Below are 22,210 nucleotides of genomic sequence, written 5' to 3'. Positions count from 1 at the left end.
TTTATTTAGATAGAGCATACTACCTCTTCCATAGATGCTTTCAATCTACAAAAAACACAGGACTAGCCCACCACGGGGATGGGACCATTTTTCTGGTTGCTTTCTTTGTCTTATCTACTTCATAGGATGCGTGGAATAATATGGATCATAAAATGCATGTTACAGCAATCTAGAGGCAAAACGTACAGCACAGGCAAGCTACTCTAGAGAGGTGGGTTCCAAAATTTAATTCATATAACCAAAATATTCACAATGCTTAGAAAGAATATGCTGAATGATTCTGCATCAGCAATCAATTGCTAAGCAATACCGTGACAGGATTGATCAAGAAATAAACTCTAGAATTGTTAAAGCTTATTCACCTCCTTCGCCAGCATGACAATGCGCGCTTCGATGAGATCTGAATTTACTGAAATTTTTAGAGGAATTTTAGAAATTGAAATTTTAGATTCAGGTCGTCCATTTTCATCCAAGGGCCATTGTCCTGCCACGTGTCCCACAAATAATAAAATAATATTTAAATTTTAAAAAAAAAATATAAAAGAAAATAATAAAATAATATGGGGTGGTCGGCCACCCCATATTATTTTATTATTTTCTTTTTAAAATTTAAATATTATTTTATTAGTAGTGGGACACGTGGCAAGACAATAATCATTGAATGAAAATTGACGGCCTAGATTTAGAATTTTAGAAATTGAAATTCTCTTAGGAATTTCAGTAGATTCAGATAGGGGTGTTCAAGTAGGTTATTTATAACCCACCCGCCAACTGATAACCGATATATATATATATATCATAGTCATAGTCAAGACTCAAGAGAGGATAAAACCCTAACTAAAATTTTGATTAAAAAATTTGCCCACGCAGTTAACTAAAATTATACTCTTCCAACACATTGTGAAAGAGAAATCTTCATCGATCACTGTTGTGGGTCAAAGCCAAATGACAATGATATAGCTTGTGTCATTTTCTCTAGACCAATCTTTATGGTTCGATTATTGATCAAATCGTAGAGAACTCAATTGGTTATTAAAGAGTTACGAAAGCTTTTTCATTATTATTATTATTATTGAAAAAAAAAAAATAATAATGAACCTTTTTATCAAAAGTATCTTCTAAAAGCAGCATTTTTCTGTGCACCGCCGCCACTTAATTTGTACGTTATCCCGACAAATAAATAAAAGTTAAACGCTAAATACTAAATTTTCAATTAACTCATTATTAAATGTTTGTATGTGTACTTACAGGCCCAACCCAACAAGCTTCGACAGAGACCCAAAAGAAAAGCCTCAACACTACTACCACCAGAGGTTTTTCGAATTAAAAGAAGTTCAGGGGTAGAGTTATTATATGCAGTAGATAAAGGGCTTTCATGCAATATAGCTAAAAAAAAAAAAAAAAAAACGTAACCTTCTTCCTCGAAGAAAATCACCGAAGGGAAATAGATTTCAGACACTTTTACACTCTCTTTCTTCTTCCTTTCAAATAGGGTTTTAGGGTTCTTGCCCTCGAGAAATCCCCAACTCAATACCCCCAAAACGTCAGCGTTTTCCGCAAATCTCCCATCGATGGCGACCGAATTAGTTATCAGCACAGACAGAGTTCAGAAATTCTACGACGACCTCGAAGCCCAGAAGACCATTCTATCCTCCTGCACCCAGCTATTCACAACCCTTTCCAATCGCTTCTCCTCCCTCCAGGACTCCCTCTCTCAGAAGTCCCAGTCCCTTGAGTCCAAAATCGAAGCACTGGAATCTAATTCCCGGGAAACCCTCGAATCCCTCTCCAATCGCGAGAATTCAATTCCCGAGCGGGAGTCGGCTGCCGTGGCACGCATCGAGGAGCAGAGAGAAGCCGCCCTTTCGGAATTCGAGAATCCCATTTCGGCGACAGCCGAGCTGTCCGAAAACCTGAAATCCCTTTCCCGGAAAATGGACTCCTCGGGGCTGTTGAGGTTCATCGTGTCGAAGCGGAAAGAGTCGGTTTCGCTGCGTGCGGAGATCTCGAAAGCGATCGCGGAGGCTGTGGACCCGCCGAGGCTGGTCTTGGACGCCATGGAAGAGTTTCTTAGCAAGAAGTCGGCGGATAGGCGGTGGGCCTGTGGAATGCTGGTTCAGGCGCTGTTTCCAGAAGCGAACGCCAGTCGTTCAGGGCCGGAGTTCGCAAGTAGCGTTGTGGAGAGAGCGGCTGGGATCCTGGGGCTGTGGAAGGGGCAAATGGACGAGGAAGGTGGGGCATTGGGGCCGGCCGAGGCCGTGATGCTCTTGCAAATGGTGGTTGGGTTAGGTTTGCGGTCAAGGTTCGATGAGGAGTATCTGAGGAAGCTGGTGGTAGAGTTTGCCGCCCGGAGGGATATGGCAAAGCTCGCTGCCTCGTTGGGATTTGGGGAGAAAATGGCAGGTTGGTGTTAGTTTGTTAATGGTTAATTTGTTGTTTCTTAGTTTTGCTCTAGATGAGAATTATTGTATGATTGTATTGGTTTAGCTGAGGATATGTTTGTAGTGATATTCCTTTTCTCATATCTTATCAGTTACTTGAAGTTTGTGTTGCTAGTTTCCATTGCATGAAGATTAATTCGTGAACAAGGCAAAACGTTTAATTCAGAAGTTGGCGCATTAGATTGGGCTTTCTGGTGTTGCATCTTATAACGTGATAACATAATGATACATTTGAATATTTTGTAGTTTTCTAATAGCTCGTTTTCTATATTGTATATATGATTCAAATGGGGCTGTTGCAAAATTGACATCTATTGATATGACAAGTGATGACAATTCGAAACAATGGCATGTTGCGAAATATGGGACGATTAATGTGTCACAATCAAGCTTGAAAGTTGCTATATTAGATACAATCAAGCTAGTCAATGTTTGTGAGATGTCCAATGTGTGCATAGGTGTAATTTGAATAGTTAAAATGAAGTATGTCTGAAATGTCTTATTCTTGGTAGCTTGAGAATCATCATTAGACTCCTGTTTATCATATTCATATTATATATCTTGATCAGATCTTAATGTGTGCTGCTCTAGATCTTAATTTGATTAGTTTTCATGGTTTTCTCAATCTTTTGTCTGTCTCTAGCTGAGTGTTTCTCTTGTATACTTTCTACGTACTTGGGTTGTGCCTTTTGCACTTTTCAATGTTATCTTGTTTATATATATAAATATATATCTTGATCAAGTTGTTTTAGGTCGAACTTCCATTATAGATTCATTGAGAGAGTTATGCTGATGCAAGTGTCCTGCCTCGTCACATGTCAATTGAGCACATAATTTTTTCTGAACTCAGCTCATGGATAGCTTTCATGTAAAGTATAATACACAAATCAAACTCTTGTGCCGATACTGACCAATGAGTTTATGTCGCTGAATTAGAAGTTTTGAAGTCTCTAAATAGCCATTGACCAAATTAATATGATAATCTAACTATATCATTGACTTTATAGTAATGGGAAAAATGTTTGAGCAAAGGTAGGTTGTGGAACGAGTCATTATAGCAAGGAAATATCAAGTTGATATGAGAATCAATAACTCTAGAAATAAACTTAGCTCATACGGTTACAAATAAGTGTTCTTTTAAAAATATCCGGATAATGTATTCCTTTTGTGGAGTCTGAAGAAATATGCCACCAGTGTACATGGTTTTGAATCTTTTAATTTGTTAATTGTCTAATTTCTCTTATAGAATATAAAATCAGATTTAGTAAGGTTAGGGTGTTGAACTTGAGCTCATAATTTAATAAATAAGAAAGAAATTAGAGTATGATTGATTAGACCTTGTATTTCAATTGTTTTATTGTAGGTTCTGTGCATTCTCTCAAAAATGTGTCCTTTTTCTATGTTTCTTTTTAGTTGAATATATCTTTAGTAAAGCGACTCTCCAGATAATGTGACTAAGGACGAGCAAAATGAAATTGCTTTGATTCAGAATTCACTTGCGTGGATGTCCAACTTTTTGTCTCCCATTTCGTAGCATCTTCTTCATTGAAGAAATTTCTCCTTTTTCCAGATATTATTGATGAACTGGTGAAGAGTGGTAAAGAGATAGAAGCTGTGTATTTTGCTTCTGAGGCTGGTTTGACAGAAAGGTTTTCTCCTGTTTCTCTGATCAAGTTGTATCTCAAGAACTCCAAAAAGAATGCTAGCACCATATTGAAGAATGGCAATAATAGCATGGCCACAATAGTATGTGTAACATCTACACATTTGTGTTCCCCAATAATTTTTGTTTGATAATACGAGTCTATTTACTCTTTGCATGATTACTTATTGTAAATCAACGTTCCAGGAGGAGTCAAGCACTCTGGAGTTGAATTCCATTAGAGCCATCATCAAATGTGTAGAAGACCACAAGCTGGAATCAGAGTTTTCCCTTGATAGCTTGAGGAAGCGGGCTACTCATCTGGAGAAAGCCAAGGCAGAACGGAAGAAGAATTCAGCTGCTGCAAGTAAGCCTCAGAATAAGCGACCTTATGGTGCTGGTGGTGGCCGAGGCAGTGGACCGCCTTCTTACCGTCCATCCAAAGCAGCCAAATATACTAACGCCTACACTCCTTTTAACCGGAGGAACCCACCTCCTCCTGCGCAGCATAGCCCAGCCGCTAGATATTCTGTGCAGTACAACTATCCTAGCCAAAGTGTTTACGAGGGTCCCAGTACAACCCCGTATGCTTCGAGCTATGGTGTTCCCCACAGTCAAAGTCCTGCTGCAATTCCTCGGCAACAGTACGCTCTCCCTGTTGACAGTGTGGGCGCTGCTGGGTATCGGGCCAGCGGGTCTTATGGAGGGCAGACTAGCTATGGTGCTTATGATTATGGCAATGCTGTTCCACCCACGTACCAACCTTCCTCATATACACAGTAATTCAGAAGCATCAGTAGCTAGATAATTTAGGATTTTTATATTTTGGTGATTCCTCAGATGTGTTCCTCCTTTTGGGAGTGCCCTTTTTTATCTTAGGTTTTCGAGTTCTCCCTTATTGGTGGTCAAACTGGGAATAAAATCGAGGTTTTGGATTTTGTGGATTTTTTTTTTTTTTTTTCTTTCTTTCTTTTGCAATATATATATATATATATATATATCCTTCAGGATTGAAAAGTGCTACTTTGTTTGAAACATAGCTGCTGAATGGCGAAACTGGTCATACTAGGCCCTGGTTTCGGCTCTTGCTGTATGGGTGTTGCACCCTTCAGGATTGAAAGTGTTCCACAAAATTTGTTAACCGGTCAGTGAATTTTACTAATCGCCTAAGCGGTTACCATTAGCGGTTTTAGTAGGGGTGCCAATGCGAGCGATTTTCTAACTGCCTGCTAACTGCTAACTGCTTAACCATTTTAACCGCTAAACCACAATAACCGCCTAGCGGTTAGAGGTTATCACTAACCATTATCATTAAATCATTTGATTATATAATGACAAATTATACATATATAATATGACATAATTCATAAGTCATAAGTATGCAAGTTCATACTAATACAACAATCAAGTATCTAGAGTCTTAGTTCCAATGTATGTTATAAACTTATAAGTTCATATATGTTATAAATTATAATTATACATTATACATATATGCAATTATGCATATTAAATAATATAAATGTATAAGATCAATACTTAATCATATGATTTAATAACGATTCAAATACTTATTAAAGTGAATCATATTATTAATGTACAATGATAATGTGATTCGTATAATATCAAATTAAGTAATTGACATTGAATTAAAAAACGTGTTACTTATAACCACAATTGAAGTATTAATGTATTATCATTTTAATTTATATGACTATATAATAACAAATTATACATATATAATATGACATAAGTCATAAATATACCAATTCATACTAATATAACAATTAAGTACCTAAAGACTTAGTTCCAATGTATGTCATAAACTTATAAGTCTATATATGTTATAAATTATAATTATACATATATGCATATGAATAATATAAATGTATAAGATCAATACTTGATCATATGATTCAATGACAATTCAAATACTTTATTCAAGTTAGTCATATTATTAATGTACAAATCTTTGTTATAAATAAATGTTCTATTAAAGACTTTTTACATGTTAAAACTAAATTTTAATAGGTTATGATTTATATTTAAGGAATTCTTTTTTAAAGTACAAGTAAATGTAAATTTGAGGTCAAATATTTTTTATTTTTTCAATATGGGCTCTTTTTAGAGCAATTTGGCCCAAGAAAGACACTAAAAATGCAAAAAACAAATGAGGTAAAAATGCTACAGTGATTCAAAAAAAAGCCCAAAACTAAAAAAATTTGTTATATGTTTATCTTGAGAAAGCTCAAAAAAAGAGCCCAAAAAAAGTCAAAAACGCCCAATTTTGAAAAAGCGGTTACAGCATGCGGGTACATGTTTTACTAACCACTAACCGGCGGTTAGTAGCTAACCGCTAACCGCTAAGCGTTACGGTTGCGGTTAGTGAAATTTAATAACTGCTAAGGCGGTTAGGATTAGCGATTTTTGCCAATAATTGTTAACCGTAACCGCATTAACACCCCTAAGTTTTAACCAATAACTACTAACCGTAACTACATTTTCACTGTTAATTGCCCCTCTTGCAACTAAAGTTCAAACCGGTTCATGCTGCAACCATTAATTAATCCTAGTGGCCACAGGGGCCACACCTGTGCCCACTATTATTTTACCCTCCAAAATAAGTACAGCTTCAACGGAACCTTTCTCAAATAACTTTACTAAGTATTGAATCCAATCTGATAAAACTCCATTAATCTTATCTTTAACTATTTCTTTGCTGAAAAACAAAATGTCCTATAATTAAAGAAATAAATTTGAAAATATTTGTAAAAATTGCACAAGCATGTATACGTGTTTGTGTTAATAACTAAAAGAGCTATCTTTATAGGAGCCGAATCCCTCTTTAGAGATGGTCTAGAATTGTAACACGTATTTTGAACACGATTTAACCGATTTGTAGTTGATTCCTGCAAACTACAAGAGATGGAAACAGTAGTTTTTGTAGCACAAATTCTACGGGTTGTATTCTTTATTTTCACCGCCATTTACAAAACGAATCATGAATATCATGAATATAGCCACCATGGAAATGAAAAATACGGGGAGGTACTTTTGTTGTATCTCTAGGAATTTGAAATCCTATATATATATATATATATATATATATATATATATATATTTGAGATAATTGTCATTTTTCAAATGTGCAGAGTACAGATTGCTGAATGCTTATAAAATCGGATTCGATTTTTCCGCAAGGCATGGCCAACGGAAACGACTTTTCTTTTTTGTCCTGCCTATTTAAATTATTTTTCTCATTTATATCGCTAGCATTAATAAGTTGCTCATTTAATGCGACCTACCTTATGAATTTCTTTTCCGGTATAAATCAATTTTATCAAGGTCAACATGCACTCATTTGGTAAGTGTTAGCTAGGTAGGACTCTCTCTCTTTTCTTCTAGATAATATGAAGAAGAATTTTAAGAGGAGGAAAGATCTAGATCTAAATCTTTTATTCTCTCCTTTCACGGTAGCAGTACTCGTGTCTTCTCTGTAAATTTTTCCGGTCTCCGTTTCTTGTTAGTTGCTTTAGATCTAGTTTGTAAATCTAGATCTAGATCTAGTATCTTCAACCTTAAATCTGATCGTTTTCTTCTGCTAAGACGTGTCTTTCGAAGGGATGCCTACGATGCTGTGCTCCTCCACTGCTACTTGTGGGATTTTTATTTTTTGTTTGTCCTGGCCTTCGGGTTGAGGATAGATTTGTTGTCCTAACCTTTGGGTTGAGGATGGAGTAGATCGGTGTGGGGGCTTAACTTTCACGACCGAATTTTTAGTTTCTAATTGTTTTTTATTTCTGTTTTTGTATTTGGGCTACCCATGTCTTAAATCTAGTCTGCACGAAGCAGATCTGTTCCTTAAATGTAATTGTACATGAGTTAGCATAAGTTTGAAGTCATTTTTATGATTTCGTAACTTTTATAACTTTTTGTTATGATTTTTCAGAGTTGTATACTCAGTGATGTAAGAGCTTTATGCTCGTGAAATTTCATCAATGGAAGTTTCATATTTTTTCAAAAAAAAAAAGCATTAGGTAGGACTGAGCGTTTGATATGACTTACAAATTTAATATAAATTAAATATAAAATTAACTAAGGTTGACCTATACATTTTATACTCATCATTCAACACTACCTAAATTCAAAATACACCATTTAAGGTTGACAATTTTAATTCGACACGATCTGTGAATTCGACACGAAATTAATGAGTTAGGGTTGAGAGGTCTGACCTGTTTAATTAAATTGATCAGGTACATATTAACCTATACAGTCTTATACCCATACCTCGGCAAGACTCAAACTCGACACGTAAATATATATTGTCACCTTATTTATAAGCAGGAGTAAAACTTTTGTATGCAATTATAATTAACTTATGACTTATTTACTTTTATGTCGCATAAATGCATGTCCACACAAATAAAACGACTATATGTATTTGTATATTTATTTATTTATATAAGTTCGGACTCACCCAAAAACAACTTTTTATTCTGCCCCCGATGAGGGGGCATTAATGCTATCATTGTCCGGTTCAAAGACTGACACTTCCTACACCGTTTGGATCTTTAGACCCCAAAGTTAGAATTTGCAATAATACTCTAGAGGATGTGCATGTACCTCTTGGGTTCTCTCTCTCTCTCTCTCTCTCTCTATCTATATATATATAAGTTGGAGCCATGGTTGTTCTAAATAAGCAGTGCATATAATTCAGAAAGAGGAGATTTGTTTTCACAGAGGAGGAGAGATGACAAGCCACTGCAATGGCAACATGGACTCTTTTGTAAAGGTGCCAACCATAAAGTTCACCAAGCTCTTCATCAATGGAGAATTTGTTGACTCCATTTCAGGTTTCCCATTTCTCTCTCCCTCTCTCTAATTTATTATCATGTTGATATATATATAGTGGCCCAAAAAGCCCCCATCAAGATTGAAAAACCAGTTGGTTACAAAATTACGTTGGGGGTGTCACGGTGATTTCGTTTCACTTTCAAGACAAGAGCTCATGAAATCCACTCCTTGAGCTCTGTTATCATGGATGGCGCATGTTAGCATTTACTCGTTATTATTTTTTTTTTTGAAAAACTTAAAATTAAGCAGGAAAAACATTTGAGACGATAGACCCAAGAACGGGGGAGGTGATTACGAGGGTGTCGGAAGGTGACAAGGAAGACGTTGACTTGGCCGTGAAGGCAGCTCGTCAAGCTTTTGACAATGGTCCATGGCCCCGTTTACCCGGCAGCGTAAGTCGATCGTTTTATTTCTTCTTGTCTTCATATTTTCACTTTTAAACTGTGTTTTAAATATTTCTTACTCGTTTTTGTTTATTTATTATAATTTGGTGAGATTTTTTTTTTTTTTAATATAATTTGGTGAGATTTGCTTGGTAAGTTGTTGGCTGGACGTCTTGGAGGACGGGCTCTTTTGTTTTTTTTTTTTTAGTATGGATCCTCTCTATTTCAAAGGAAATGAAGAGAAGTAGGTTCTTTATTTTACAAAGGTAAAATGATCATTTCACTTTTTTTATTTTTTTGGACCATTCTATTTTTCGACTTCACTCCATTTCCTTTAAACTGAGGAGAATCCTTCTCCGCCCTTAGGGGGTTGTTCATGGCAGACAAGGTTTTTTGTTTCTAAAAATTAGATTAAAAGAAATTAAATTAGTATATATGTACAAAAATATCTAGGCCAGAAGTTCATGATAAGACTGCGTGATTTCGAGAAAAATTGTCATTTTCTGTTTTTTTGCCTCCCTTCTTTTTAAGTTTTATCCAAAAAGACGTACCATAAAGTGAGGTTGTTAGACTATTATTAGTGGATCACCAGATTTTACTAACCAAAATAATTAATATATATATATATATATATATATCTATTTTAATTATTCACTTTTTTAGAGCACTTTAAATAGCATTATTATTTTAACAATCGACTTTTATTATTTATTAAAAAATAGAAAGGGAGAGAGAAATATTACCCTTTTTTTTTTCAATAATTGAGTGAGTAGTACTATTTATTATTAATAGTGAGTACTATTTACTCACTATTTTTTTTTCTAATTAAAATGGTGAGTTTGAAAATAGGAGTTTTTAACCACTTTTACCAAATTGCCTCATCAAAATAACCAAAAAATAATTTTGATGAGGCTATAAATAGTGCACTAAATTAGGAAAAAAAATATTTTACCCTATGAACTTCTATCTTCCTTTCTTTGATTTTCTTTTTTTAATTTTTTAATTTTAAATTTTTAAATTTTAAATTTTGCCTTCCATGTTTAAAAGTTGAAGAGTTGACAATGTATCATAACTAAATTTCTAAAATTTTCAATCTAGTCATTTCGTTAGTCATTTCCTTCTTATTTGACGAACAATGATTCATGCGTGCTGCACGTGCGTTTTTGGGTATAACTTTTCAAAATTACCTCTAATTAAAGAAAAAAAAAGGGGTGGCCGTAGCCATCACTTGGGCCATTTTGGAGTGATTTCGGCTACCCCATGGGTGGAAGTTGGAACTAAAGTTTTGGTTTGGGGGGACAAAATTTTTTTTTAAAAATATTTTGGGGGGAGAAAAATAATTTTTAAGGTCTATTTTAATTTTTTTTTTTTTTTTTTGGGACTACCTTAGGCCTTGGGGGAGGGGGGGTGATAGGGACCCCCAAGAGCTAAGGTGGTTCCGCCCTTGGCCACCCCCAATTTGGGCGAAATGGGGGTGGCCAAAATGGCCCCCAGGGTGGCTATGACCGCTCCCAATATATATATATAAAATTTATGTAATAGAAAACATAAATTATTAACAAAGTTGCTACGTTGAAAATTTTATAAACTTGGTTCGGGTTGTTAATTTTTAAATATTGAAAGCAAAATTAAAAAAGAGGTGAAACATTGAAGAATTAATAGACTGTAATTTTCCCTTGTTTTTAAAGAGTCAAGAATATTGTAAGGTGACCTTTATAGGCTGCAATAAGTTGGCCGGTTAGACCAAGATGAGATTTAATGAGAATATTGGAATTGATTCCAATACCATACAGGCATTTTATTTTATATTTTGATTGGACCAATTTGGAATATTCTGCACGGTATATTAATTTGATACACATAGAGGTTGGTCTGATCTATTAGGGGAGGATTAATAAGAATTAAATTGATTTGTCCTTTTACATCAATTTATAGGGCTGAATATGCAGTGTGGAGCCAAATTCACTCGTGATGCTTTTTGACCTTTCTCGCAAATCTGCCAAAAACCCTACTTAAAGGGGTTGCCATCTTAAGTAAGCTTAATTAAAAAGAGTCACGACCATTTACTTGCCATCAAAAAAAGGCAAAAGATTCCAGACAAGCAGCGTGAAAACGTTTGACTCTGGAAAATGATGTTTGTAAAATGATCTAGACAGCAGACTAGCTCTCATATAAGACTGCTTTATTGCAGTGCAATTGCACGGAATTTCCGTGCGTTATCAACTTATCAATAAGCCTCTCACTATTTTTTTTTTTCTTTCTCCTAATTTATTTATTTTTAATGTAAGCTAGTTTATTTATTTATTATTGATGGTGATTAGGAGAGAGGAAGGATTATGATGAAATTCGCGGATTTGGTTAACCAACACGTGGAAGAATTGGCAGCATTGGATACGATTGATGGTGGGAAATTGTTTGGTTCATGCAAGTCTATGGACGTTCCAGGGGCAGCAAATTGTCTACGATACTATGCGGGGGCGGCGGACAAAATTCATGGGAATGTGTTGAAAATGTCACGCGAGTTTCATGGGTATACATTGCGTGAGCCAATTGGTGTGGTAGGACACATCATTCCTTGGAATTTTCCCACCATCATGTTCTTTGGAAAGGTTAGCCCTGCCTTAGCCGCTGGGTGCACCATGGTCCTCAAGCCTGCTGAGCAAACACCACTTTCCGCTCTCTATTATGCTCATCTTGCTAAGTTGGTATGTTCCTAAAATTATAATTAGTTAGACTAATCTTATAAAACTGAGATATAATTTGATAATATGACAGTGAAAATCAGTCATGCATTAGAACTATACTTGTAAAAAAAAAAAATTAATAACTAATATTTACTGTCATATCATCACATTTGTATGGTAGTCGTATTATAGTCTAACTGCTAAATAACACTATTCAATTAGTTAATGTGCATGCATGATGCATGAATGGTTCTAAACAATGTGTCAGACATGGTTGAAGCTCACTAATGGCTTCATTAAGCTCTCTACAAGGCTAAGCTTTTACTTCTTTTATTTTAAATTTTTATAATAATTTATTTTTCTTGGGTTTAGGCTGGCATCCCTGATGGAGTGCTAAATGTCGTAACGGGGTTTGGACCAACCGCTGGTGCTGCCATAAGCTCTCATATGGACATTGATGCGGTAATTTCTAGTATTTACTTTAATATCAATATTATTTATGTAAAAAAATAGAAAAATTTATGTCAAACACTACTTTCTATGTTATATATAATATATTTAATATTCAACTTACTTGTTCTTCGTTTGCTAGATAAGTTTTACTGGCTCCACGGAAGTCGGGCGAGAAATAATGCAGGCTGCAGCAAAAAGTAACTTGAAAACAGTCTCACTTGAATTGGGAGGTAAGTCGCCCCTTGTAATTTTTGATGATGCTGATGTAGACAAAGCTGCTGGGCTTGCTCTTTTGGGCATCCTTTATAACAAGGTGAGAATGTTAACCTTCTTGTCTTATTTTTAATAATTTTTGCATTTGTAGTTAATTAGAGATCAATTTGGGTTAAAAATTTATCATTTTTTTGCCCTTTAACTTAATTTCTCAGGGAGAAATATGTGTGGCAAGTTCTCGTGTTTTTGTTCAAGAAGGGATTTATGATGAATTTGTGAAGTTGTTAGTGGAAAAGGTGAAAGCTTGGAAAGTTGGGGATCCTTTTCATCCTAAAACTCAACAAGGTCCACAGGTAAGAATTCGGAAATTTCCAAAAATGGATTATTATTTAGCAGCAGCACTTTAAACCATACTTTACATTTTATAAGTGTTGAGAAATAGTCTCACATTGCCCGTGGATAAGATTTTGGGTATGTTTATAAGGAATAGACAACCTTCTCTTATAAAACCGGTTTTATAAGATGAGTTAGGCCTACGAATTTCTTCATGGTATCAAGCCCACGAATTTCTAGATCTTACCACTGGATGAATGGAGACTCACACTACTTACCCCGTGACAAGCTAGGATCCGGAAAAATACCGGTCTGCATGTGATGGAGGGTGTTAAAAAATAGTTTGGCATTGCTTGTAAACAAGATCGTGTGCATGTTTATAAGGAATGAACAACCCTCTCTTATTAAACCCTCCCCCTCAATGCATGCTAATTAAATGTCCAGGTTGATAAGAAGCAATTTGAGAAGATCCTTTCCTACATAGAGCATGGGAAGAGACAAGGAGCAACCTTGCTAAGTGGTGGTAACCCATTGGGGGACAAGGGGTACTATATTGAGCCAACCATTTTCACTGATGTCAAGGTGCACATATAAAACTTGGAAAATTCATTCAACTTTTATTTATTGTCCACTGAAAATTCATTCAACTTTTTTGTTCATCAAACTTGCTCAGGAGGACATGCTAATAGCAAAGGATGAAATATTTGGGCCTGTAATGGCACTCATGAAGTTTAAGTAAGTCTCCTTTAAAAAAGTTGATCCTTATCTCTCTCAATCTTTTCACATTAATTATGTGAATTTGCTGATTATTTTTGTATATGTATAGCACAATTGATGAGGCGATTAAGAAGGCCAACAACACTACATATGGGCTTGCAGCAGGTATCGTGACCAAGAACTTGGATGTGGCCAACACTGTGTCGAGATCAATTCGTGCTGGGGTCATTTGGATCAATTGCTATTTGGCTTTCGATCAAGACTGCTCTTATGGAGGGTATAAGATGAGTGGATTTGGAAGAGATTGTGGTTTGGAAGCCCTCGACAAGTATCTTCATGTTAAATCTATTGTGACTCCCATTTACAACTCTCCTTGGCTTTGAACCATTAATATTGCTTCTTATCTGGCAAATGGGGATGGATGAATCCTCTTGAGCAAATTATATATGACGCAATAAAATTATGTATTGCATTCCTGGCTCCAATTCAAATTATATACTATTATGGTTTTTATTCAAATTATAATTGAAGATTAGGCAATGTTTCTTTGTTATAATCCTTTTTTTTCTTTTGGGAAAATTCTAATTTTATTCATTCTACAAAAATCATCTAGACCATAAAACTCTAAATAGGAAGAGCAGATTGCTCTAAAAGTATAATATCATAGATACTATTGGGGTCTCCTCCGTCCATATTCTACCACTGATTACATTTGCCACCAACTTTGCGAGCCCATGAGCCGCCTCATTCGCTCCCCGTTTTACATGTTCGACATCCCAACTCCTAAAACCAGTTAGCACAGCATGAATGTCTTCCACAATTTGTCCATAGCAGCACCATTGTGGCCCATTAGCATTGATTGCTTGAACGACTTGCTTAGAATCCCTTCCAAAATGATGTCCTATACCCCCAAATCATGACATAATTCCAAAGCACATAAAGCCCCCATTTTTATAATCTTAAGTGTCTTACACTGATTGGTCGAATATAATCTTAATTATATGCCACTAAAAAAGAATTTTTTTTCTGGCATGCATTTTCTGACGTGTTAGGTGGTCTGACACGACAGTAAATTTTACTGACGTGTATTAGGCGTTAACATTTTGGGTGTCAGAAACGGAAAATTTCTGACGTGTCATTAGTAACACGTCAAAAATTTTTGACATGTCAAAAATTTTTGACATGTCAAAATTGGCACGTCAGAAAAATTTTCTGACGTGTCACTTTCTGACACGTCAAAATTTTTCCTGACTTGTCAAATTTTGACATGTTAGTAAATTTCCTGACGTGTCAAAATTGGCACGTCAGTAAATTTTAAAAAATTATTAAAAAAATATAATTTTTCTTTTTTAAAATTTTTTCTATAATTTTTTTTCAATTAAAAAATTTATTAATTTAAATTATTTTTCAACTAAAATAATTATTTTTAAATTTTTTTCACCAATTTCGTCATTTCTGCCGGCTCTCTCCCTTTCTTCTTTTCTCAATTTTCTCACTCTCTCTCTCTCTTCTTTTCTCCATTTTCGTTTCTCCCCAGCAAGCTCTCCCTCTCTTCTTTTTTCCATTTTCTCACTCTCTCTCTCTTCTTTTCTCCATTTTCAAAAACCCAAACCCAAAATATCTTCAAAAAATCAAAAACCCAAATCAAAAAATCAACTTAAAAAATCAAAAACCTAAACATCAAACCCAACCGGAGCACATGGTTGGCCACTATTAAGTGCCAAAATATTCATATTTTAGCTCTTAACTTATACTTGTTAATTCCTTAGTTTTGATTAATTTATGCAATTTTAGTTTTTTTATGTGCTTTCTTTGTTTTTGTAGGCTTTTGGAAGAAAATGAAGCAATTTCAAAAGTTTTGGCTTAAAGAGCTATTTTGGGAAAAGCTAGAGGCGCTGGTAGTGCAATCAATCGCAGTGGAGCTGTGATCGAGTGCACTACAGGCGAAGACCAAGACGATTGCAAGGCGTGCGCTCATGTGCACAAGCAGCAGCCTTGATCGCACCTGCAATCGAGCGGCCAACACAAGATGATCGATTGCAATCCTGCGATCGATCGCACACGGGCTGCGATCGAGAGCACCCGTGCGTGAAGAGCAAGCCAGCCGCCAGCCTTTTTATGGAAAGTGTTGATTTTAGGGTTTTGAAGTTTTGTGCGAACTAGGGCTCAAACCCTACGTTTTTTTTAAGGTTTCTAGAGTATTCCTAAGGCCTAGAAATAGACCCTTAAACCTTTAGAATAGACACACAATTTTCGAGAAGAAAAATTAGAGCTCTTCAAGTTCAAGTTTTTGGTTTATTCTTTTCCTTTCTATTTTATTTTATGAAGATGTTTAACATCAAACTCATGTGTAACTAATTTACTTAGTAGGGCTAGATTGAAGCCCTAATTATGTTTATTTAATATTTCAATATTGGCGCCTTTGTGATAATCGTGTTGTAATATTTAACTTGATTAATTCTTGTTTTTATGAATTCCTCATATGTGTTTGCGTGATCAACATATGCATGTGGTATGTACTAGTTAATTAAATCAATTTGGATAATCGAGTCCTGGGTTTAATAAAAGTAATAAAAGAAATCCACATTGGGTTCTTGAGTTAATCAACATGAGGAACTGGGAGTATACACCCATGCCCTAGGCCTTATGTGTTTGTCGATTTCCATAGAATCATGTTTTCTTAAAGAACAACTTAGTATACACCCATGCTAAATCCTTTGAAAAAGAAAAGAGTTAGAGCATACACTCATACTTAACTTGTTGCTTAGGAAAATCTATAGCTTAGGGAGTATACACCCATGCCCTTAGGTTGACAAATATATATTTTTGTTTGTTTGACATGTCTACACAAGAGGGGGGGAGGGGGATTCGAACTAGTGACTTCCACTTTATTATGCGTGGTCTCAACCGATTGAGCTACCTCTTGGAGACTAGGTTAACAAACATTAAATATGCATAACATGATCAAAGTATTGGCATATTGTTATATTATATAAACATGATTAGTGGTGGATAAACCCTACCTTTTTCTCAACACATATGTCATCAATCATATTACTCTTTGACATATACCGCCTACTTGCCTAATACATTCATATATTATATATGAATCTGTGTTGCATATAGGTGTGTTTAAAAATTGTTTTTTTTTTTTTTTTTTTTTTTTTTTCACATACTATTTTAAAATTGTTTTTATTAATTGTCACGTTATTTAAATTATATAAAAATTCATATAAACATTTAAATTTTGAAGTCATACCTGCTCAAATTTCCATGTCAAACAATGATGCGGGAGGCAGATATATCCAACGTACACAGGCAGAAAAAAGAAAAATGGAAATATGAATTCAGCTTGTACCGTTGACTGGAGGGAAGCTGGCTGTCGGCAGACATGTTTCATTCTGGTTTAACCAAATGTTGAAAATCCCGGGTGGTCATTAAATATCTACATATATATAAAGTTTTATTGATAAAATTTTTACATTAAATATCTACATATAAAGTGTTATTGTAAGAAATTAAAGCAATTTTTTATTCTTTTCTTTCTCCCTTCCCCTCCCTATTAATTTTCAATAAAAATAATATTTAAAAAAAGTATATAGTTGAATAGATAATTTGTTGGAGTTTGTATTAAAAAATTAGCTAGTAGTTAAAATAAAAAAAAATATATGTATTTTGAGTGGCTAAAATAGCCACTACTATCAGAGATGCTATAAACTAGTCTATAAAAGTAACATATATCTTTTAAGCTTTTAAAAAATCATATGAGAAGCATATGATATTAAAGAAAACATATGTTTCTTAGATGCTAATAAGGACATATATCACTTTTAAAGACTGGTTTATAGAAAATTTTTGTCTTAAATAATCTAATGTAAGAAAAAGTACTAGATAGTTGGTTGAAAGATAGGAGCACGTGTTGGTTCAATTAAATGGTTAATGATAATTTGTGACAAATTAAAGTCCATCAAAGCATTATTTTTTTTGTATCTACTTAGTCCTAAATTTGGGTTTGAACCAATTAAACTCGGATGTTGATACAATAACCAAATTAAGATTACTGGTGTAAAACTATGCCTCTCTTCCTTCGTGTCTTCAGTGGACCATAAATTTGCAACAGCTTATAATGTAAATTATGCTTTTCTTTGGCGGGGCTCTTAAATTGTTGTTAGGAGAGAGGAAGGATAATGATGAAATTTGCCGACTTGATTGAAGAAAATGTGAAAGAATTAGCTGCCTTGTATGCAATTGACGCTGGGAAATTGTTCAGTATAAGCAAGCCCGTGGACATTCCTTATGTGGCAAGCAGTCTTCGTTACTATGCATGTAACATCCCCAGCCCGTTAAGGCTGAGTTTGCCACTTTTCTTCTTTTACAACAAAAGTTCTTGCAAAGATCTATAAGGTCTATCAGAGTACTTGATTTTAAAGGATACGAAAAATGTATAAAACATTATTCAAGAGATTTTATTACAAGCGAAATTAGAAAACATTAAACTTTAGTTGCGGAATATCATATCATTATAATAACTTATATGAAAAGACTTTGAAAATTAATAATTATTCCCACCCCATTCCGACCTCCTATTCCAGCATCCTTTCTACCTGAAAACAAGAAATAAAACTGAATGAGCCCAAAGGGGGCCCAGCAAGTAACATCCACGACCATAAATAGTTTTACTCCTTGTTCTCAGTTTTGAAAATCATTTTAGCAAATAAATATAATTCTAGCCATAATAATATCTGTATGTACGGTTGCATCTCCCGTAACATATACATACTATTACATCTAGTAATAGATCATCGTTGTAAATCATCTTTATAAATCAACATCATAATGCATCATTATAAATAATCTTTGTAAATCATCTTAGCATATCTTCGTTGAAAATATAGTATCATTTTCTCATAATAAGGCCCATGTACACTATTACCCCTGTGCACGAGGGTTGCGGGTCCTGTGACCATGGCACTGAACTGTGGCCACAGCCATGCCCGACCGTCAATTAACTCTTTCTTGGTGCACTCAGCGGTCTAGTTGATGGAATACCACCTTCTGGCATAGCCTCCTTCAGTGGTTTCGCCTCCATCCGAGTATCGGTACCGAACTCTCATCTTATCTTATCTTGGGGCCAAAAATACTCTCCTCCATACATGTGCCCTCATTTCATAAACATTTATCTCATCTCTTGTACTTTTCTTTGTACTGCTTTTGATGCATCTTAGGGCAACATGTAGGAGGGTTTATCATCATTTTTCTTTCTTATAATCATCATCATTTCTCAACTTTCTTTTCTTAAAATTGAAACTTTTCCAAATATAAACTTGTTGTGCTTAAAAAGCATTTAAAGAAATATAAACTTTCTAAATAATTCTTTTAGAAATCCTTCATGCATGCAACATATCTCCATGACAGGTAAATAAAATAATCATTTACAGTTTGATACAAGAATATATAAATAGCATGACAAGAATATATAAATAGCATGACATGAAGTAATTTTAGAAGGGGTAGTGAATTTACTTACCTCTAGACTGAAGCTATGAGCAGTCTTTAAACTGCTAATTAATCATCTTGAAAAATATCTTGTTATTCCACTCTGTTTATTCACAACTAAATTAATAACAATTCACGAAAATCAATTAACTCCAGTCTACTCATTTAGGGAAGTTAACCCATTAAAATAGAGAATCAACTCCCAACACTAATTCAAAATTCTCAAGAGTGAAACCACCCAATATCATCATGATTAAATCAAAAGGTTCTCATCTAAGGCCTATTACTCAACTTAAAATCAAATACCCATAGCTAAAGGAAGAAGAATTTTACCTTTGAAGAACCTATCTTTGTTATTCTGCGAATTTTTCTTTTGGCCATCCTCTAAATGTCTGTTTCTCCCCCTCAGCATCTCACCCTCTGTCTTCTCTTTCTTACATCCGTAAAGCTCCCTCTCTCTATCTTCTTGTTTCTTCCTCTCCGTTAAGTAATAAAGCAATGAGAGTAGGTGAAGTCAAAGAAAATTTAAAAGAAAAGTTCAAAAGCCGTGTGGTAAAAGAAGGAAGGAAGAAAAAAGGAAGGAGTAATGAGTGGTAGTATTGTGGAAAGTGGGGGAAGAGAGGGGTTGGTCGTTGGTGTGCTGGTGGAAAATAAGAAAGGAAGATAAGAAAGTGGGTGGGGGCCTCATGGAAAAAGAGAGGGGAGTGTGGAAATGGAGGAATAAATAAAGGAAAAGAAAGAAAATGGTGTGAATTATTGAAGGGTTCCGGTCCTATCTAATAAAAGATGAACATTATTAACAACACTTTGGGCCCACTCCTTATTAAAATTATATCTAATCTCATCTAACCATTCTCACACCATTCTTCATTTGCTAACACCAAATCAAATATCCCTCAAAGCTAACTTTCCTACAAATGTATAATATGTATCATTATATCATCATATCTTTTAAAGTCACCAACTAAATTATCAAGCTATAATCTATCCTAAACCTTAGGATGTATGATCTCAAATAAAACTTCATTCCTATAATACTCATATAATCCATAAATTCTTCAAGAACAAATCTCATCACTTAATATAATTATTAAAATAATATTATCTTCAATTTAATATCTTTAAATGAGGATTTTAAATCTGGGGCACTACAATGCAGGTGCAATTGATAAAATTCATAGGGAGGTATTGAAAATGTCTCATGAATTCCACGCATACACGTTGTGTGAACCTATTAATGGTATCGTAGGACACATCATTCCTTGGAACTTTCCAAGCAGCTTGTTGTTCATGAAGTTTAGCCCCGCTTTAACTGCCAGGTGCACCATGGTTGTCAAGCCTGATGAGCAAACGCCTCTCTCAGCTCTTTATTATGCTCATCTTGCTAAGCTAGTAAGTTCTGAGCATTTGTTTGATTAATTCATGATACATTATTCATATTGTCGATATGATTCAATTAAGTCCTCATTCGACTTTTATGAGGTTAAGTGTGTATATATAAATATTTATTTTTATCATTTTTTCTCTTCTTTTTCAAGGCTGGTATGCCTAATGGAGTGCTCAATATTGTAACTGGACTTGGACCGACCAACAGCTGGGGCAGCCATTTGCTCTCACATGGACATTGATGTGGTAATTTCTAGCTTTTAATTTATGTGAACACTTTAAGACATTTTCATAGCCATTTCCTTGCTTTGCATGTGTGCCGCTTGAATCTTCCATATATATGCTTGTTCTTGTTTTTTCAGGTCAGTTTCACTATTTCCACATAAATATGATGTAAAGTAATGAAGGCGGAAGCATAAAGCAATTTAAAAGTGATTCAACTTGAATTAGGACGCAACTCTCTCCTTATTATTTTCAACAATGCCGACATAGATGTAGCTGCTCATCTTGCTACATCATACGAGAAGAGAAGCCATTAGAGCAGAGTTTTAGTTATACTCCAAATAAAGAGTTAAGAAAAAAGTGTTTTAATACATCACTGAGAGTGTATATTAGTTTCAACAGAGATTTCTCTTTGTATTATTTTACTGCTGTATTAATTCAAGTTTTGCATAACTTGAGTAAACACCACTGTAACAAGCTATTTATAGTGGATTGATCGGAGTTAGTTTCGTAGATGTAGACTCACTGCCGAACCACGTAAATATTGTGTGTTGATCTCTTGCATTTATTGTTCCATTATTATTTTGTGGAGTTTGCACAACCATTGATTCAATGGTGTGTCCATCCCTAACAAGGCCTGAATACTTCACCGCTTGAAAATCTAAATGAGGCTCACTTGCGGGCCCAAAGACACAAATCTCAAAATTCTTATGGATTTATTTACTAATTATTTTAGGGAATTGAGGGACTCTTGTAGGACCTAAAAAATACCTACCTATAAGGAGAATGCCTACATTTTGGATCAAGCCTAACCAGTTTGTGACCCGGCGGGCTTAAGTCTCAAAGTGACCCAAATACCTAACAACCCGAAGACAACTCATTTAGACCTGATATGCTCGCTCACCTCACATAATAACATTTTCCCACACCCCGCTAAACTCTATCTCTATCGGCCTGGAGAGAGAGAGAGAAGAGGCACCATGACCTTCCCTCCCCCTCAAAAATAAAATATAGGGAAATTATATATAAACTCCTTAGGTTAACGCGCCTTTATTAAAAACTCTCTAGGTGTTTTTTTTTTTTTTTTTTCTTTTTCTTTTCGGAAATTGACTCCCTAGGTCAATCGAAACTACAATAAACTCCCTACCGTCAAAAATTTTTAACAGCCGTTAAGGCCATTCAAAACTCTTCGTTTTACCTGATTAAAATATTAATTTAATTAAAAAAATTAAATCTTAAAAAAAAAAAAAAAATTTGAAGGGTGGCCAAGACCCCTCCCCCCAACCCCTATGGGGTGGCCGTAAGCCAAACCACTCCTAGGGTGGCTTGTGGTCACCCCCAGGTGGTTTGGGGTGGCCTGCGGGCCACCCCTTTCCACCCCGCAGG

At 35.1% G+C, this 22,210-nt stretch overlaps 2 protein-coding genes and 1 pseudogene across 2 annotated transcripts; all 3 read left to right on the top strand.

Moving 5' to 3' along the window:
• The first annotated feature begins 1,419 nt into the window (after window positions 1–1,419).
• LOC132166274 (FRIGIDA-like protein 4a) lies at window positions 1,420–5,021 on the top strand. The gene is made up of 3 exons (XM_059577067.1): window positions 1,420–2,403; window positions 4,012–4,187; window positions 4,291–5,021. Exons 1-3 carry the CDS (start codon window positions 1,572–1,574, stop codon window positions 4,864–4,866), a joined length of 1,584 nt encoding a protein of 527 aa, XP_059433050.1. The 5' UTR covers window positions 1,420–1,571; the 3' UTR covers window positions 4,867–5,021.
• Window positions 5,022–8,703: 3,682 nt separating this feature from the next.
• Window positions 8,704–14,231, top strand: LOC132166586 (aldehyde dehydrogenase family 2 member C4-like). Its single transcript, XM_059577433.1, has 9 exons — window positions 8,704–8,936; window positions 9,187–9,329; window positions 11,642–12,025; window positions 12,377–12,466; window positions 12,597–12,770; window positions 12,886–13,023; window positions 13,448–13,585; window positions 13,677–13,738; window positions 13,830–14,231. Exons 1-9 carry the CDS (start codon window positions 8,834–8,836, stop codon window positions 14,101–14,103), a joined length of 1,506 nt encoding a protein of 501 aa, XP_059433416.1. The 5' UTR covers window positions 8,704–8,833; the 3' UTR covers window positions 14,104–14,231.
• A 2,830-nt stretch (window positions 14,232–17,061) lies between these two features.
• On the top strand, window positions 17,062–21,141 carry LOC132165178 (aldehyde dehydrogenase family 2 member C4-like; annotated as a pseudogene).
• Window positions 21,142–22,210: the final 1,069 nt, after the last annotated feature.

Source organism: Corylus avellana, chromosome ca11 (genome assembly GCF_901000735.1).
Source record: "Corylus avellana chromosome ca11, CavTom2PMs-1.0".
NCBI classification, from domain to species: Eukaryota; Viridiplantae; Streptophyta; class Magnoliopsida; order Fagales; family Betulaceae; genus Corylus; species Corylus avellana.
This window is presented reverse-complemented; position numbering and strand designations above follow the sequence as displayed.

Excerpts from the sequence above, each read along its gene's own strand:
- LOC132166274 (XM_059577067.1), top strand. The coding sequence starts at position 1,572 with ATGGCGACCGAATTAGTTATCAGCACAGACAGAGTTCAGAAATTCTAC. Across the intron at positions 2,404-4,011 it reads ATTTGGGGAGAAAATGGCAG|ATATTATTGATGAACTGGTG; the intron begins GTTGGTGTTAGT and ends TCCTTTTTCCAG. Across the intron at positions 4,188-4,290 it reads ATAATAGCATGGCCACAATA|GAGGAGTCAAGCACTCTGGA; the intron begins GTATGTGTAACA and ends TCAACGTTCCAG.
- LOC132166586 (XM_059577433.1), top strand. The coding sequence starts at position 8,834 with ATGACAAGCCACTGCAATGGCAACATGGACTCTTTTGTAAAGGTGCCA. Across the intron at positions 12,026-12,376 it reads ATGCTCATCTTGCTAAGTTG|GCTGGCATCCCTGATGGAGT; the intron begins GTATGTTCCTAA and ends TCTTGGGTTTAG. Across the intron at positions 12,467-12,596 it reads CTCATATGGACATTGATGCG|ATAAGTTTTACTGGCTCCAC; the intron begins GTAATTTCTAGT and ends TTCGTTTGCTAG.